Source organism: Euleptes europaea, chromosome 2 (genome assembly GCF_029931775.1).
Source record: "Euleptes europaea isolate rEulEur1 chromosome 2, rEulEur1.hap1, whole genome shotgun sequence".
NCBI lineage: Eukaryota > Metazoa > Chordata > Lepidosauria > Squamata > Sphaerodactylidae > Euleptes > Euleptes europaea.
Window position 1 is genome coordinate 71,867,667 of NC_079313.1, and position 18,102 is coordinate 71,885,768.

General features: G+C 40.4%; 1 protein-coding gene across 1 annotated transcript in view; it reads left to right on the forward strand.

Moving 5' to 3' along the window:
• Positions 1-18,102, forward strand: part of FAF1 (Fas associated factor 1) — a 243,967-nt gene that overhangs the window by 159,467 nt on the left and 66,398 nt on the right. Inside the window, exon 13 of the mRNA XM_056844462.1 lies at positions 9,425-9,579. Within this exon, the coding sequence (XP_056700440.1) occupies positions 9,425-9,579 (155 nt within the window). The remainder of the gene's footprint in view (positions 1-9,424; positions 9,580-18,102) is intronic.

Consider the following 18,102-nt stretch of genomic DNA (forward strand, 5'->3'; position numbering starts at 1 on the left):
TCAGTGCGGCTACTCTTCACATTTTTATATCTGGTGCTTTGTGAATTAGTGTGTAGGCTATAAATTCTTAAGACATAGGCACATTTTTTTATGTAGAGAGAATGTGAAATTTAGCAGGTAATTGTGCTTCAGATTGGATACTAAAGATTGTGACTCTAAAAGTTTGATTTGCACTAAGCTGTACAAGGAGATGTACAAGCAGGCTTCCCACTTGCTTCAGTAAAATGGGCTGCTCTGTCATACAATTCTTTCTAAATACTTATTTAGTTTAAGTATTTATTTAGCCATTTAAGCGCGCTCGCCCTCGCTCCGTGTGGGTCTTAAGCCATCGCCACCTTCCCCCCCTCTCTCCAAAGGGTTTTTTTTAAAAAAGATTATTTAGTTTATTTATTTATAGAATTTGTATCCCACCTTTCTGCCCTCACAAGGGCCATGAAGGCAGCTAACAATTTAAAGCATACGTGATAAAATCCCGTTTAAAACCATTAAAAACAACTCCCCCAACACAAATCATTAAAACAATTAAAAACAGAGTTAAAATATATACAAAACATAAAAACAGCAAGAACCAGTATGGACAGTGATAGTTAGTATGGATATCAAAGCTGCAGGACTGATTATAGGAAATTTGAAGGCCAGGGGTCCAAAAACTAAGGTCACCTAAAAATTTCCTCTCACTCTGCAAGCCGCATACAAATCGTTTTGGTGATCCTGAGCTCCTTGGAGAAAGGATGGTGATTAAAATGTCCTCAACAATGGCAGCGCATATAAGGGAACCTCTCAAACAGGTACCAGCCAGACCAGATCTCCTGATAGAGCTGCTGGATCATGTACCATCAAAACTTTCCCCCTGACTGGCCCTGTTATTATGCTTTTAATAGCAACCTGCCTTGAAAATAATTTACCAGGTGAAGCTTTTCCTGTCACTTTATATCCAAGCCTAAAATAGCTTTACCTGCTTACTTATTTAACATCAGGCACAAAAGTTAAAGACACAGAAGTCCAGTGGCACCTTAAAGACAAAACAAAAATATTGCCAGCATAAGGGAATGTGGGGTATAAATACTCTGCCCCCATAGCCTGACAGCTCCTGCTGATATGGTTGGTGCTCCTATCGATGTCCTGGTTGACTGCTGGAATGGGAAACGACCCAGGCAATTGACACGACTGCACCTTAGCACCCTCTCTCAAGTCAAGGAGTCTCAGCAGTCCCTTGGTTTACTGATGGGCAATGGATGATGAAGAGACCAGGGAGATAGCTAGAGGGACGGTGGAGAAAGACTTGGGATGGATCCGAAAAAGCACGGGCTAGAGCTCATTTGAAAGCTTACTCTGTGGTGGTGAGGGGGGCAAAGAAACAATATTTTCCTACCACCATTGCATCTGCACAGTGTAGATCTGCAGAACTCTTCTGGGTGGTCAAGGGACTATTGGGTTCTAGCTGACAGGAGGAGATGGAGTGCTCTGCAGCCCACTGCTATCTTGCTACTTTGTAGATAAAATCTCTCATCCATTCCAACTTGGACTCTACATTAGCAACAACAGGATTGCATGGTCACAGAGTGCTGATTTGTCCAGTTGTGAAGGATACTTTTCAGCTTGTGTAGTCTGAGGATGTGAACAGGATTCTTGGAAGTTTGAGGCCTGTTACCTGTTCATATGATCCTTTCCCCTCCTGGCTGCTTAAATCTGCTGGGGCAGGGGGCTGGCGGACTGGGTTCAAGAGACAGTAAATGTCTCCTTAAGAGACGGGGTGGTCATTTCTGCATTGAAGTGAGAAGTGGTGCGTACACTCCTAAAGAAATCTATTTTGGACCCAGGAGAGTTGAATAACTACCATCTGCCTCAGATGTACCATTCTTGAGCAAGGTACTTGAACAAGTGGTGGCTGGTTAACTTCAGGGATTCCTGAATGAAGCACATTGTTTGGATCCATTCCAATCCGGTTTCAGGCCTGGTTATGTGATTGAAACAGCCTTGATCACCCTAGTGGATGACATGCACTGGGCGATGAACAGGGGAGCGTGGCAGCTTTCAGTACCATCGATCATGGTATCCTTTTGGGACTGGGAGGCACTGTTCTGCAGTGGTTCCAGTCCTACCATGAGGGTAGGTTTCAGAGTGTGCTGCTGGGGGACTGCTGTGCCCCTTAGCCTTTGACCTATAGGGTTCCCTAAGGTTCCATCTTGTCCCCCATACTTTTCAACATCTATGTAAAGCCTCTGAGAAAGGTCCTCTGGAGATTTGGGGTGAGAGTTGCTGCTAATATGCAGATGACACTCAGCTCTATATCGTGCTACCAGCAGATCCCAGGGAGGCTATGGAAACCGTGAACAGGTGCCTGGAGGCAGTTTTGATATGGATGAGGGCTAACAAGCTGAAACTTAATTCTGAAAAAATGGAGGTGCTACCCAGGAAATGCATTATCCCCTGGTCTGGATGGGGTTGCACTCCCCAAAAGGATCAAGTTTGTAGCTTCAGGGTGCTCCTGGATCCAGTCCTGTTGGATAAACAGATGGCAGTGGTGGCCAGGGGTGCCTTTCAGCAGCTACCTTCCTGGGTAGAAAAGATCTTGCCATTGCGGTGGGTGCCCTGGTAACTCCTAGATCAGATTACTGCAATGCACTCTATGTGGGACTGCCCTTGAAGACTGTCCAGAAGCTACAGTTGGTACAGAATGCTGCAGCCAGAGTGTTGACTGGAGTGGGTTGTAGAGACCATATCACTCCAGTCTTGATCCACCCCTACACTAGCTTCCAATTTGCTTCCTGGCTCAATTCAGGGTGGTGGTAATGACCTTTAAAGCCCTGTATGGTCTACAGCCAATGTACCTTAAGGGCTGCCTCTTCCCATATACTCACTTGTACAATTTGGTCATCTTCGGAGGTCCTGCTTCAGTTGCCCCTGCCATCTGAAGCTAGACAGGTGGCAATGCGTGAAAGAGCCTTCTTTGTCATGGTGCCAAAACCCTGGCACTCCTTCCCCAGGGAAAGTCATCTGTCTCACTCTATCAGTGTCTTTCACCAGCAGGTGATGACATTTTTGTTTTGTCTAGCATGCCCCAATACCAGTTGTTCTCCTTCTAATGTTGCTTGTTTATGTGTTTTTAAATTTTAAAATACTTTTTAACTATTTTTAATTGCTCAGATGTAATAATGTTCCTTTTATGTTCGCTGCCTTGTGGACCCTGATAGAGAGGGTGGAAAGGCATAATAATAATAATAATAATAATAATAATAATAATAATAATAATAATAATAATAATAATAATAATAAATGCTTAAATAAATATAAATTAATTATAACTTATTTTGTATTTTTAAAAACTACTAAACCGTTAACCTGATATATTGAATAGGTATCCTGCCTTCCCTCCAAGGAACACCATAGGATTTTCACATTTTTCCACACATTAACCAGTTGAACTAGGCTAGGCGGAGAGACAGTGATTGGCTTAGGTTCACTATTAGAAGTCCATGAACATCTGCGTATGGAAATAAATCCCTGTTAATTTCCATGTGATTTATTTCTAAGTAAGAGTGCATAAGATTGGGATTACAGCTGTGCATGTATTTGGGAGTAAATTGTGCATTTACCTTGGAGTAAACTCCCTTGAACTTAAAGAGGCTTACTTCTTAGTAAGCCTGCAATAGGTGGGCGGCTAGAAAAGCTGCAGTTTCCTCTTCCTGGTTCTGATCAGAAGATGCTGGATGTAATCAGCCCAAAGCATGGGTGTTTAATTCCAGAATAGCTACATTTGAATGCCAGCAGAACATCCTCAAGTCCCTTGCTCCGGACAAATCAGAAATTCAAATCACTTTAATACATCTGTGTGTCTATATATGCTAACTTGGAAATAAGTCACACTGGGTTAATTTCTCTTCAATAAGTATGCCTAGAATTGATTGTAGTTTTATTTTAAAATGCAGCTTTAATTCTGAATGCAGTAGGCTGATGGTAAAGTTTATATCCTCTGTGTCAAGTCCTCCTTGGGCAAGGCTGTAGCCTAGTAGCTACCCTTTCTCTCCTCCCTCTGTAAAGTTCCTCTGAGGCAGCCTATCCATGCAAGAAAGTAAACCCTTCACCACAGTTAGGGAAGAAGAGGACAAGGAGCAGAAGCTTGACGAAGGGCTAAACATAAGATACTAACTACAAGGATAACTCAGATTTTTAAAATTGCTTTGTTTAACCACTTACCATACAAACATAAGTGAGGAAAGTGTATGAAGATAAAAAAATATATGCAGAGACCCCGTGTGGTATAGTGGTTAGAGTGTTGGACTAGGAACTTGATCAAATCCCCATCTGCCATGAAAGTTTGCTGCATGACTTTGGGCCAGTCACACTCTCAGCCCAACCTACCTCACAGGATTGTGGGGAGGATAAAATGGAGGACAGGAGTATGGTGTAAGCTGCTTGTCCAGGCTACGGCTCATATTTCCATTCCATAGGCTCTGCAGCCTGTATTTCTTGGCTTGCACTGTGGTCTACACAGAGTAACACTCAGGGTTAGTGCAAGGACTGTGGCCTTTATATACACTATATATATACTCATGGTAGACAGAAAAGATAGGTAATATGGTTGGGAGATCTAAAGATTACAGTAAATCAGTAATTTCAGTTGAAAGTGGATTCTTTCTTTATGCATGAAGCTATTTTGTCAACCATAAGATTATCTTCAAAGTTTAACTATCCCATTGTATAAAACTGAATTTCAGTGAAGTTCAGTTTCATCTTCAAAAAAACATGTAAAAATTGAATCAGTTGCTTACACATCAGTTCATCCCCTCTCATGTTTCAGACCCCACCCTTGCTACCTCTGTTGTGTCCCTGAGCATCCTCTAAGGATCCTCTGAGCAGAATTTGGGTGGCTTAGTAGGATACATCAGGTGTGGGGAGGTGAGAAAGTCCCATTCTGTGAATTTTACTCTGCTCACCATACTTTGGATCCATCCATAAATGTCTTATCAATGCTTTTAAAACATGTTTCTTAAGGCTAAATTGAAGAACTTTACTGTAAGGGTAACTATGAGTTTAGAGATGCCAAAAGTGAAGCTGAATTTCCCTCCTCTCATGCTTCTGAGGCTCATCATAGGCTAAGTCCTAAGAGGAAACTGAGAAGCAAGCCTGTCCTGGCGTCTGACCCACCTATGGGGGAGTCTGACACTATAAAGCTTAACTTTGTTAGGAAAGGGTGGGATGTAAATCAAATCAAATGAAAAATAAAATATAAAACTGTTTTCTCAAATATTCTCTTAAATTGAATTTGTTAAAACAACTGAGACATTTTATTTTTAGGTCAACGGGTCAAGCATAATTTTATTTATTTGCTTACTTCATTTATATTCTGTCTTTCCCCCAAAGCAGCTTACATCATTCTCATCTCCTCCCATTTTATTCTCACAACAACCTTGTGATTTAGGTTAGGGTAAGAGTGTATGACTGGCCCAAGGTCATCCCGCATGCTTCCATGACAGAGCAGGAATTCAAACCCGGATCTCCCAGATCCTAGTCCAAGACTTGATTGACTACACCATGCTGGCAATTTAAAAACAACTTTGCCTATTAAAAAAAAAAATCAGGCAAAAACCCACAACTAAGTCATATTGTTGAGGGTTTGAATGTTAAGGGCTACCTCAGGTGCTTTAATAAAGCCCTCCTCCGACTTAAATAGCAGTGTCATTTCCAAGTAATGCTTTCTACAGATAATGTAATGTCCTTTTAGTAATCTCGTTACCTCACTTCCTCACAGAGGAAGATCTAAGGGACAAAGCTCCTATTATCTTAATACTTCTAGAGAAGTTCACTTGTGGACTTGCGAGTCGCTGAAAAACTAACATAGGGTCACTCATAATTTAAATGCATTACTTTTCTTACATTTTTTATTAATAAGATTTCACTGAAATTTTATAAAAAATTTTTTTTTACAATGCTTGTTAAATTTCTGTAGTATGCTTTTAAGTAACATCTACTTTGATCTCAGTGATTCTTAGATCCTTTTTAAACCAAATGAAAATAAAATTAATTCAGAGAGGAAGCAATTGCAGTGTCCTGGTATTAATAATAATAGGAATTTGTAGTTCCACACACAGTATTTTCTAAATATCGTATATGTATTTTTGGGTTTAAATGATGGTACAATTAATGGTTTGATTTTTAGTTTGCTGGTAGTCATTTTCCCAGGCATATTTTGGAGTGATGTAATTTTTTTTTCTTTTCTTCCAGTCTTAATCCACAAGAGATCTAGTTCTAGCCAAGATACTGGACATAGTTTTCTTTTGTGTCCGTATATAACTGCAAAACATAATGCAAAATTTTGCCTTCGAACTACCTGAATTTAATATGCAGGTGGCATCTGTAGCCCTAATGGCTTGTTTAAAAGTGTGTTTTTCTTTTCTTACTTGTGTCCCCCAAACTATCCATCGTGTTTTCTAGTATTTGGCCCAAACTCCTATCTTTAAACTGTACATATTTTGGAGGGTTCATTCACATGGCATCTCATATTTAACAGTTTCATGGGGTTGTTTCTTTGGTCCGAAAGGAGTTTCTCTAGAGCCCTTTTTCCTTTGCTCCTGGTGAAAAGAGGAGAGCAAAGCCATCCGCTTACCACAAAGCAGTTCCACCACAAAGGAAAGATTAAGGGTTTAGGGAGAGGTCAATGTGGGTTTTTCTCTAACTAAACACTTTCCTAAAGTTTCCTTGTGGAAAAAATAATGAAGTCATCTAAGAGTTTTTAAAGAATTTTTATTTCTTTTTCACCGTCTGCATTCGCTTGTCTTCTCAGCATGGATGTTTAATCTTTCTAGGCTTTGTGAATTGGCCCAAATGAATAAGTGGTGAGCTGTCTCTCTAGGAGCTAGCGGCTTATTCTAAGGCCCTAATCACTGAGTAAACACATCTTTGCCCTCCCTCTCTTACAACTGCTATATAATAGTGGAGATTCTAGCACAGTAACCTGGATATTGCAGGGATCCATGCTTTGAAATGCAGAATGGCTGATCCTCCAAAACAGACAGTGCCTGATCTTCTCCTGCCTCTTTCTTCTTTTTTAAATTAAATATCACCACAGAGATGCTGTTTTATTGCCTGATATTGTGCATTAGTGCCCTGGATTTTCCAAGTTTAGTTTCAGTCAACATTGTTGGCTGCACTTATATGGAACTGTGCATGTTAGGCTTATTGATGGCCTTTCCTGGCACATGTGTACTTGGTTTTGAATCAGTTTTTAAATTAAAGAAGACAAACTTTAATGTAAATGTCTAATCCCTTCTCCAAAGTCTACAGTTCAAATGTTTTATACTTTAAAATAGATTTTTAGGACTTCCCTGAGCCTTGTTTTCTTACACAGACTTAAAATAAATGAATCGTTATACAATTGCCCTCCACATATTTAACATATTTATTTAAGTTGGCAGTTTTTAGCTAGTTAAATGCATTGGCTATGATCCAAAGAGCCACTTTAGGCAAAACCATGGGCTTGGGCATGCCTAGTATTGTTTTTTAGCCCTTCAATGGTAGACATCCGTGCTGTATTGTAAACTGTTTTTGAAATTTCTCTGATTCAAAACTTGTTTATAGCGCAGCATAGGTGCTACTGTTTGAGTATGTCCACTTGGGTGTGTAGAGCTGGTTGCTTCCTGGCCATCTCCTTTTGAAGAGAATACATCTTGGGGGGAAAGAAAAGATTGCAGCAATGATACTCTAAGGAAATAGAAATATTAGGTCAGATCCTACAGCTTTCTCTTGATGAAACATGTTGTTTCTTACCTTACTCTTTCCCAAGAGCTTTGACCTCCAAAAAGGATCAGGAACCTATGTGGACAAAAACCTATATGGGATAGGAGTTGCAGTGAGTAGGAGGAGCTGGCCATATCAGCCTCCCTCTCTCTTGTGATAGTGGAAAATAAGCAGAATCCAGCCCACTGTAATATACTTCTTCCTTTAGTGGCACAATACTGCCCCTTATGTCCTGTTACTCAGAACTTCCTAAAATAGCCCTGATACACTAATGTGTTGGATCTTACCAGTTTTTCTGCTGGTTGAAAAGGGAGGAGGGGTCCCCTTTGACAACCCAAAAGAGATTATAATGGAAATAATAGCACCTGCATAGACAGTGACCATGTGGGATATAATACAAATGGAATTAAGTGACACAGTGATAAAGTTGGTTGGATCCAACACAATATCAGTATTATATGATGAAATTAATACACATTTTTCATGAAATTTTACTGAATTTCCACCATATAATGTAAGCTGTTTTTCATGACCTTTGTCAGATTATTTTAAGATTTCATTTTAAATAAAATGTAAAGGAGGAGAGTGATGTTACTTTGGGTCCCCACTGGGATATAAAGGAGGTCAATAAATAAATTACTTTAAATCAGCTGTGTTTCAATGTAGTTCTGCATACAGTAGTTTTGGTAGTGATCTGTCTTCTCTGAGATTTTGCTACAAGCTAAAGAGAAATCCTAATGAACTAGTGTAACTTTATTAAAATCATTGTAAATTAAAAAAAAATGTTGTTGTGAAGGAAATGTAAATATACAATACAGTCTAATTGATGCAACTCCCTGGGAAAATTGAAAGCATTTTAGATGGTCAGAGACTGAAAACAGTGTCCTGTTATTCTTGTAGGGTCACACCAGATACTTATGTATATGTTTTCTCAGGCTTGCCTCCACTGGAAATTGCATGGCACTTTCTTCCCTCCCTTGCAGTGCAGTCCAAAAATGATCCCTGAAAGGCTGCTTTTTGGGGACAGGGGACCTCTGGGAACAGGATGAGGGGAGACCCTGAGGTCTGAAGCATGAGGGGAGAATTGGTGAATATCGGCCCACCTTCATTCCCCAGAAATCCACTGGATTCATCCCAGTATACATAATGTGATTGCAATGTTAAATAACCTAGATATTTAAAAGTAAAGTTTTTGGCAGTGGTTTCTTAGATGCAAGAACAAGTGGCTTCCTCTCTAAACTCCATTCAAGAGTAGAATTGTTTATATGGGAGTGCTGTCTATATGGTCCTGTCCTGGATGGCCCAGGCTAGCCTGATCTCGTCAGATCTCAGAAGCTAAGCAGGGGCAGCCCTGGTTAGTATTTGGAAGGGAGATCACCAAGGAATACCAGGGTTGCTGTGCAGAGGGAGGCACTGGCAAACCACCTCTGTTAGTCTCTTGCTATGAAAACCCCCAAAGGGGTCTCCATAAGTCGGCTGCGACTTGACGGCACTTTACACACACACACCATCTATATGATATGTGAATGAGATATGTGAACGTAGTCCACTGATACACTTAATGATACACTTCCAAAATATTCATTAAGCACTGAGATGTAAATTGCATATCCATGTGAGTCAGTGAAATGCGTGCTGCAATTAAATACAAGAATTATACCGATTAACATTTTTTTCTGTTTTTCAGAGAAAGCTTCTTGCTCTCTATCTCCACCACGACGAAAGTGTGCTAACCAACGTGTTCTGTTCTCAAATGCTTTGTGCCGAGTCTGTTGTTTCCTATCTTAGTCAGAATTTCATAACCTGGGCATGGGACATGACAAAAGAAGCAAATAGAGCAAGGTAAGTGAGTTTAACTGTTTTATACAACTTTGTCTATTAAAGTAATAAATAAGATAGTTTGGGTTGAATCGGTTGGCAGATGACTCTCACTTAGCAGAAAGGAAGTCTTTGGTTTGGATTCACTGGAGAATTTCTGTGAATAGAAGGGATTTCCCTCTTTGGAGCACAACTTCCTCTCTTCCCCCTTCCTACTGAAATGCTGCGTGGGAGAGTAGGGGACCCCAAGTAACAACATGAGGGGGGAGTTGGAGGTCTGCAGGAGAGGGAAATTGGTGAAAAAACACCCCCTTCAAACTGCAAAACCAAAGTAGGATGAGCCTCCTGAGAAAGGTGGGGCAGAGATTCCTAAGTTTTGAAGTGGTGCATCAAAATGAAAGGATTGACTATAAGTATAAAAGCTGTGGGATGTAATAGCATCATTTTGCCTAAGGGGCACCTTTAAGGTACTTGCAGTTCACCCCCTGATCCCATATTGTGAAGAAATATATACATACCATATTGCATGTATTTATATATTTATTTCATTTATACCCCACCTTTCTCCCTAATGGGAACCCCAAGCAACTTCTCCCCCTGTGAGGTAGGTTAGGCTGAGAATGTATGACTGGCTCAGTGTCATCCAGCAAGCTTGTGGGTTGTAGCTGATTGTGGCTGACTGAGGAGGGTGATTTTGCTGATTGGGGATGATCTGTTTGCCTGGGGCTGATTGCCAGCCCCGCCCTCTGCAGTTGACAGTTAAACTGTAGGCAAGCCATAAAGTTTGGTCTGCTGGTTGACATGGACAGAGAGGTTGTTGAGAGGCACCTGGCTGCACTGAATATGTACAAATCCCCTGGGCCGAACAGTATGCAACCGAGAGTGCTCAAAGAACTTTCTAGAGAGCCTGCAGAGCCCTTGTTCATCATCTTCAAGGCCTTTTGGAGGACAGGAGATGTGCTACAAGACTGGAGAAGGGCAAATGTTATCCCCATCTTCAAAAGAAGAGAGGAGGGATGACCCAGGAAACTACAGGCCAGTCAGTCTGGCCTCTGTCCCAGGGAAGCTACTGGAGCATCTGAAGAACAAGCTGGTAATCCAGGGAAATCAACACTTATTTGTTCCCAGCAGCTCCTGCCAGACCAACCTCATTGAGGGAACACCATCAATGTTGTTTACCTACATTTCAGTAAATCTTTTGACTGGGTTCCCCAAGATGTTCTCATGGGTAAACTGGAGGACTGTGGATGGGACACTAGGATAGTTAGGTGGATAGGGAGCTTTTCTTTTGTGCAATTGCAACAAATTTTATTTAAATTAAAACTGAAATATTTGGAATTATTCCTTTACAATTCACAAACTATTTTGATACATTTAACGAATTTTTTTATTTTGATTAGCCTGTATTATGCTTTTTTAAAATTACTGTTGAAGGGAATAAGGGAAAGAAAGATAATTCTAAAACAGATATGAATGAAGCATTTGTGCTTTTTTGGGAGGCAAAATATGTGGGCAAGAGATTGGGTTAAATCTAATAGTGCTGCTTTTCACCAGGAGGAAGAAGTTCCTCCTTTCCTTTTATCCCACAACTTGATGTTGAAGGAAACACTATTTCTAAAACCATCTGCAGTGGCTGAGTTCAGTCGATTACCTGCTGTTACATTGTTCTAGTCAGCATTTAATTCTCCAGTTTCTTTTATTTTACACTGACAAAAAATTGCAGTGTACTCTCTTTTGAAAAACTGTGTTTGAGGGAGTTTTTAATGACTGACAATCAACAGGCATGTCATTGCTTTGTTGTGTTTTACTAAAGAAGTCTATTAAGTAGCACAACTTTGATACACTAGTAATAAGAGTTTGTAGGTTATAGAGACACCTGTGGTGACCAAAGCGACAGAAGCTGCTTATTAGAAAGAGCCTGTACAGCTGTGTCCTATTAACTCCTTATGACACTTTTAGAAACACTAAATAAAGGGCTTGTTTAAGGCTTTATAACTATTCTCAATGAATCTAGAACCTGATTGTGAAATACAATAGGATGCTTAAGCTTACACTTTTTGGTTGTGGTGTCAGTTTGTGACAGAGGAAGTATCATGCTAGCAGACTGAGATTTTTAAATGGTTATGTGTAAACATAATGCAGTTAATTCCTAATTTATGTGTAACAGTACAAATTGCTCTTACGTTGTGGGATTCTTATGTTGTATGGGGCTGTGAGAGGAATTACTAGCTGGAGACCGTGGTGCTTTTTCATGTAAACCTTATGGTGTAATACTAGGGGTAATGTTAAATGAATATCTTCCCAACACACACACTATTAAAATTGTTGGTTTTTCCAGCTTTGTTATAAAAATATAAGTTAACTTGTTGACAGGCATTTAATATAGGAAGAATCTTTTTTTAAAAAAAACCACAAAAAACCTCTCTCCAGTACTAAAAGCCAGAGCAATGTTTTCAAGTTACCACATTCCTTTGTTTATGAAGACAGTAGACTTTTTGCCATGAACAAGTCACTCTCTTGTAGACTTTATAACTAATCAGTAAAATGAAGTTAAATAGTAACTAAAATTATTAATTTATTTCAGAAATTTTAAATAATTTTCTATCAACTGAAGGTGCCCATAGAGGGTATATAGCAATATAAATGGAATGAATCCATTTTTCAAACCAATTGTTTTCGACATTGAATTTTATATTCAGTCACAAACATGCCTATACAATTTCAGCAGTTAAAATATACAGCACCAATCACTCTCAACTTTTCTTGAAAAGTCAACTTTTGACTAGCTACTGAAAAGCTAGACTATGTTATAGAATCAGAGAGCATTCCATTAATTTCAGTCTTCACAATGACCCATTTTATGATGGCTTTACTGAAGTGCCTGGGTTTGGCTGATGACGGGACTCTCTCCCATGAACTGTGTGACTCTCCAGGGTGATGTTTGCACGAGGAGATAACCACACAGAGATAACCACATAGTTGTCCCTGTCTCGTGGTTCCTAAATCCAGAGGTTACAGCTGCAACAACATAAGAATCAAACCTGAATCCTATTTCTGTACCAACACCCCTCTGAAAAGTGTTAGAAAACCACAGCTAGTCCAAAATGCAGGAACAATAGTGTTGACTGGGTGATGGCATATAGAACATATGACTCCAATTTTATGTCATCTTCATTACTATCCAGGTCCAATTCAAAGTATTGTTTTTAATGTTTAAAGCCACTTGAACTACCTTTGAAGCTCTAAATGGTCTGGGACCAGAATACTTTGTGTGTGTGTGTGTGTGTGTGTGTTAAGTACCGTCAAGTCACTTCTGACTCATGGTGATCCTATGAAATAATGTCCTCCAAAATGTCCTATCATTAACAGCCTTAATCAGGTCTTACAGACTGAGAACAGTGGCTTCCTATATAGAGTCAATCCATCTCATGTTGGGTCTTCCTCTTTTCCTGCTGCCTTCAACTTTTTCTTGGAGTCCCTGCTCCATATCCCTTAGTTTTGGAGGTTTTTTGAAATAGGAGAGAAGAAATTGTCCCTGCTAGGGCTGTCGATTCGGTTCGGCCCGAACTGAAAAACAGCCGAATTTCCCCTGATTCGGCGGTTTTTAGTTCGGGATGAACCGAACTCAAAAATGACGGGAAAACAGCAGCATAACCGTCAGTAAGCAGCATTCTCCCCCGACCAATCGGTGGCCAAACTGGGTCTTCTTCTGGCCAATCAGTCAGGATTGAGTTCTGGAGGAATCAGCTGCTGCGCGGCCCGGCCGGGGAGAGAAAGAGAGAGAAATCCTCGTGGGGGTTGCGTGTGCACATTCGCTCCTTTCTGTGGCTGCAGGGGGCGCATTTTTGGGGGTAGAGACCCCAAACTTTCAGCAGAGCTTCAGACGAGCCTTCTTAAGAAACCCCCCAAGTTTTGTAAACATTGGGTCAGGGGGTCCCAAGATATGGGCTCCACCCCTTTTCCCTCCCCCCTTTTCCATTTCTGTGGCTGCAGGGGGCCCTTTTTGGGGGGTGCAGCCCCAAAACTTTCAGCATAGCTTCAGACGAGCCTTCTTAAGAGACCCCCCCAAAGATGGGTTCAGTGGGGGCAGAAATATGGGCTCCCCCTTTTCTCTTTCCGTGGCTGCAGGGGGCGCATTTTTGGGGGTGCAGCCCCCAAACATTCAGCATAGCTTCAGACGAGCCTTCTTAAGAGACCCCCCAAGTTTTGTAAAAATTGGGCCAGGGGGTCCTGAGATATGGGCTTTCCCCTTTTCCCCTTTTCCCCATTGGGATGAATGGATCACCCGATCCTGTATGCATCTCCAGAGCGGCAAATCCAAGGCAAAACCTCCCGTGCTTAAATAGAATTGTTTTGGATTACCCAGTCCTCCCAGCCCCTCCTGATGGAACAGAAGACAGCCACAGTAAGACCCCTTTGGGGGCTTTAATCTATAATTTTTCTCCTGTGTGTGTGTGTGTGGGGGGGAAGCAGAATCTGTGTGTGTGTTGTTTTGCATGGTTGCAAACGTGTTGCTTTGCAGTTGTGTTGCTTTGCAACACTTCTTTGCACCTGCCCCGCCCTTGCTCCCCGCAGCTCAGCTGTTTGTCGGGGCTGGGAGCTTTGTGCGTGGGCGGCAAGCTCTTATCAGAGATGCACATTAAGGGTGGGGGGACCCCTATCGGAGCCCATATCTCAGCCCCCCCTGACCCAATCTTTACAAAACTTGGGGGGTCTTGCAAGAAGGGTCCTTTGAAGCTCTGCTGAAAGTTTGGGACCTCTAACCCCAAAAATGCCCCCCCCCGGAGCCACGGAAAGGGACGGTTGTGTTTTTAATGGCTTTATTCGGCCGAATTTTTTCCCCAAACTTTGAATTCGCGCCGAATTGCACGGACCCGAAGCGGGGGAGTTCAAACTTCGGCATATCCCGAATCCAGACGGGCCGAGTTCGGCCGAATCCGAACTATACCAAATTTTTTTCCCAACAGCCCTAGTCCCTGCCCCTTTATTTTATTTCTGATTCTTTGTCTGATTTCTGCTGTTATTTACATTCTTTTGTTGTTGGTCGTGCTTTGTACTTTTTAGTTTTTATGCTGACATTAAGTTGCCCTTGGTTCTTATAGACTGGAAAGGTGGGAATACATATTTCATTTGTTCCTTACTTAGGGCGAGAGGGAACAGAGGTGAATTGTGTCAAATGCTGTTTTCAGAGGGTCATTAAGATGGCACAAGGGGTCTCTAAGGGGGTATGTTATTATTACTGTTCCATATAGTGCTCTCTCTTTCACCCTATCCACTTCCAGTAACTGTGAAGAGACAGCTGATGAACTGCAAGGCACTTTGTAAATATAAAAGAATACAGATGCTAGAATAGTTACTATGTTTAAAGGTAAAAATGTGACCTAACAAAATCCATAATGACCAATGTGGTGGGGTAGTTGAGTTATTTTACTAGGATTATATTGATAGAAAATTAATATATTCCTGATGCTTGGGTCTTAAATGCATTTAGAAGTTGGATCATATAGTTGCATCTCCATGTTTGTCAAGTACAGCAGAGTGGCAGGTATCCCTAGGATATTTTTCCAGGGTCATGGATCAGTCCGACATAGTGGTATTTGTTTCCAGTTGGACAACATGTAAAACTATGACGTGGGGATTGAGTGGTGGCCGATGCAATGTTTGAAATTATGGCTAGGCTTCCATAAACACTTGCCAAAATAACTTCTATTTAAATAATATATATGCTGCTTTTTTTGAACTCAGAGCAGCTCACATAAAACATAATAAATAACACATCATCAAGTTAAAGTGTATATGCTAAATCATGACAGCTACAGAAAAATCAAATCAACTGGCAAGTCAAATCATACCTCACTCAGATGCATATGCATTTATAATTCCTCAAAACCCTCAGCCAAGCATCTATGCCACACTGTGTTTAGATTTTGAACTCTAAGCCATCGTGTAAAAAATTCTAAGCTCTCTTCCTTAACAGATTGCATCCATGTTAAAATTATTTTTTTCTTAGCCTTGAGGTAGTTAAGAGTTAATTGACAAACCATTTGTTAGTATCTTTTCTGTCACACATTCCTGCTCAACATGAGACCCTGGAGAACTGGCAGGCTTTGTATACAATACTGAGGTAGATGGACCAAAGATCTGACTCAGTAAAAGTCAGGTTCATATATAAAGGCCATTTTGAACATCACTGATTGGCTTTCATTTGGGTTTGTTACTTTTAACTAGGGGTTTGATGTTTTTAATTGTTTCTTTACACTTATGTTTCTAGCCTGAGTATTGTTACGAGGATTTTTTTTTTTTTTTTTACATTGCTTGATGGTTTATTCGCTGAGTTCTTAATGTACTTCTTTGGTCTAGGTTTTATTTGCTTTGATTTTACCTTATTTCTTGAGCACCTCTGAAAAGGCAGCATATAAATAAATAAAGGAATGGGGGAAATCATAGGTGGCTTACAAAACTAGGTCTGTTGTCTTTCAGATAGCAGTTCATTCTTAGATTCTTGATAGAATTTGTCCAAAAATTAGTTTTATGTTATTAATATTTTAAGATTTGCTTTCCATTTTTAATTTACCTCAAAAGCAACCTGATACAAAACACTTAACATTACTCAGGTCAGAAGTCTAATTTAAAAAAAAAAATCCCAAAGACCTAGCAAATTGTCAATTTGTCTGTGGTTTGTTTTGTGAAAGAGGCAGCGGAGAGAACGTGAAGAAGGATTCCTCCGATTTCTTGATTACATCCCGCCCGCTCATTTTCTCCTTTTCTCCTTTGCTTTTGATTTTAGTGGCGGTCTTAACATAATGTCAAGATCAATTTGCAGCATGGTTAAACTCAAGGTTTGCATTCTGCCAGCACCAATTGTCCCTACAAACAATGCTGTGTGTTCTTGTAACTTCAGAAGCTTTTAGAAGGATCATGGCAAGGGCAGCATCTAATGACTTTATTACTATAGGGTTTCAAAACAGGCTCAGTAATTGTTCACATCTCTTTGTCATCTAGTCATAATTACTGCATAACATTGTTCAGGATTGCACTTGTGAATGGTTTCCTAATAGCAGTGAAATGAAGAAGAAAAGGGAAAGGATGAACAGTGACTGTCTCTTCGTAGAGCCTGTATTCTGATAATACAAATAATGCATGAACTGACTGTAATACTAGATATGTCCCTTAAACATGAACATCCATATTTAAACATATAACTTTGAGATTACAATTTTGTTACATGTTTTAAAATATTTGTTGAAAGGCCGTACAAGCCCAGGGCAGGATAGTTGAGTTAAAGGCTTCTTTGTGTTATATTTGGAAGTAAAAGTGTACAGAATTTTCCTCTATAGATCAGGTTCAAAGTTGTGGATCTTAACAAATCTTCCATGTATCATTAGTGCTTGTCATATTTTCTTGATACATGTCAACAAATTAGTGTGCATATTTGCCACAATGAAAACTAGAATTTGAAACTCTGGTGTGTGTGTGTGTGTGTGTAAACATCCTGATCCTATTCGACCTGAGGGCAGAACTGGGTACTAGGTTTGCAGCAACAGCATTTTTCTCCCCTCCCTGCTGTATCATGGCTTTGTACAACAAACTGGTCATGCAGAGGACTTTCGGAGACGGGGATGAAGTGCTGCTCCAAGCTCCTAATCAGAAGGATAATATGCTAGCTCTTTCCCTCATCACTTTTGCAACTGTACTCTGCAAATGGATGTAGGAAAGGGGTTTAGAGATAATTTTCGAAACCAGTTGGAGCACAGGTGTGCCACAGAAATTATGCTACTTTTGCTGATGAGGCATAACCTCTGCTTCCGCTGCAGCAGATAGGCGGAAGTACAGGGAATGTATACTGCTCAGCTCTGTATAGACTTAACTGGTAGTGAAATGACTGCATATGCAGAATTTTCTGTCACTAAATTACCTACGGAGGCAGTTGGCAAATTCCACTGCCTTAATGGCATCCTCAGTTGCATGCTTCCTTCCCTCCATATTGGGGCCATACATCATAGCCATTCTGTAGTGAGTTTTTAATTCTTTGGAGACTATACATTTTTCTGCTGACCAATTCTAGTGTAGAAATGCTTATCTAGCCATATTTGAAGTGATGAGTGGTACAGGTTACACTCTCTTACACCTTCAGTAAACTGCCCTACCACTTTATGTATAGTTTAAAAAATATTTTTTTTAAATCTATGGAGGGCTCTCTGTTGTGTTGGAATGCATACCCATACATTACAGCAAGCTAAGTCACTTCCCATGGAAACAGTCTGAAAAGGAGTGTAATGGTGTTAATGCAGTTGGGCATGCATTGATTGTATGGTAAGATCTTTTAGCTGGGACTGGGACAATGTATTCCATTAAGATTCAAACACTGGTGTAATACAAAATAAACACTTTTACTCTGGGATGCTGTATAGTATGTAGAATTCTATTCCTGCATGGCAACACCAAGGGATAGATTAGTAATCAGATCAAATAGTTATCAAGCCGTTGAAGGAAAGCTACGTTTTGCTCTGTAAAATTGAGATCCAGCTGTACTCTGGTGAATTTCAT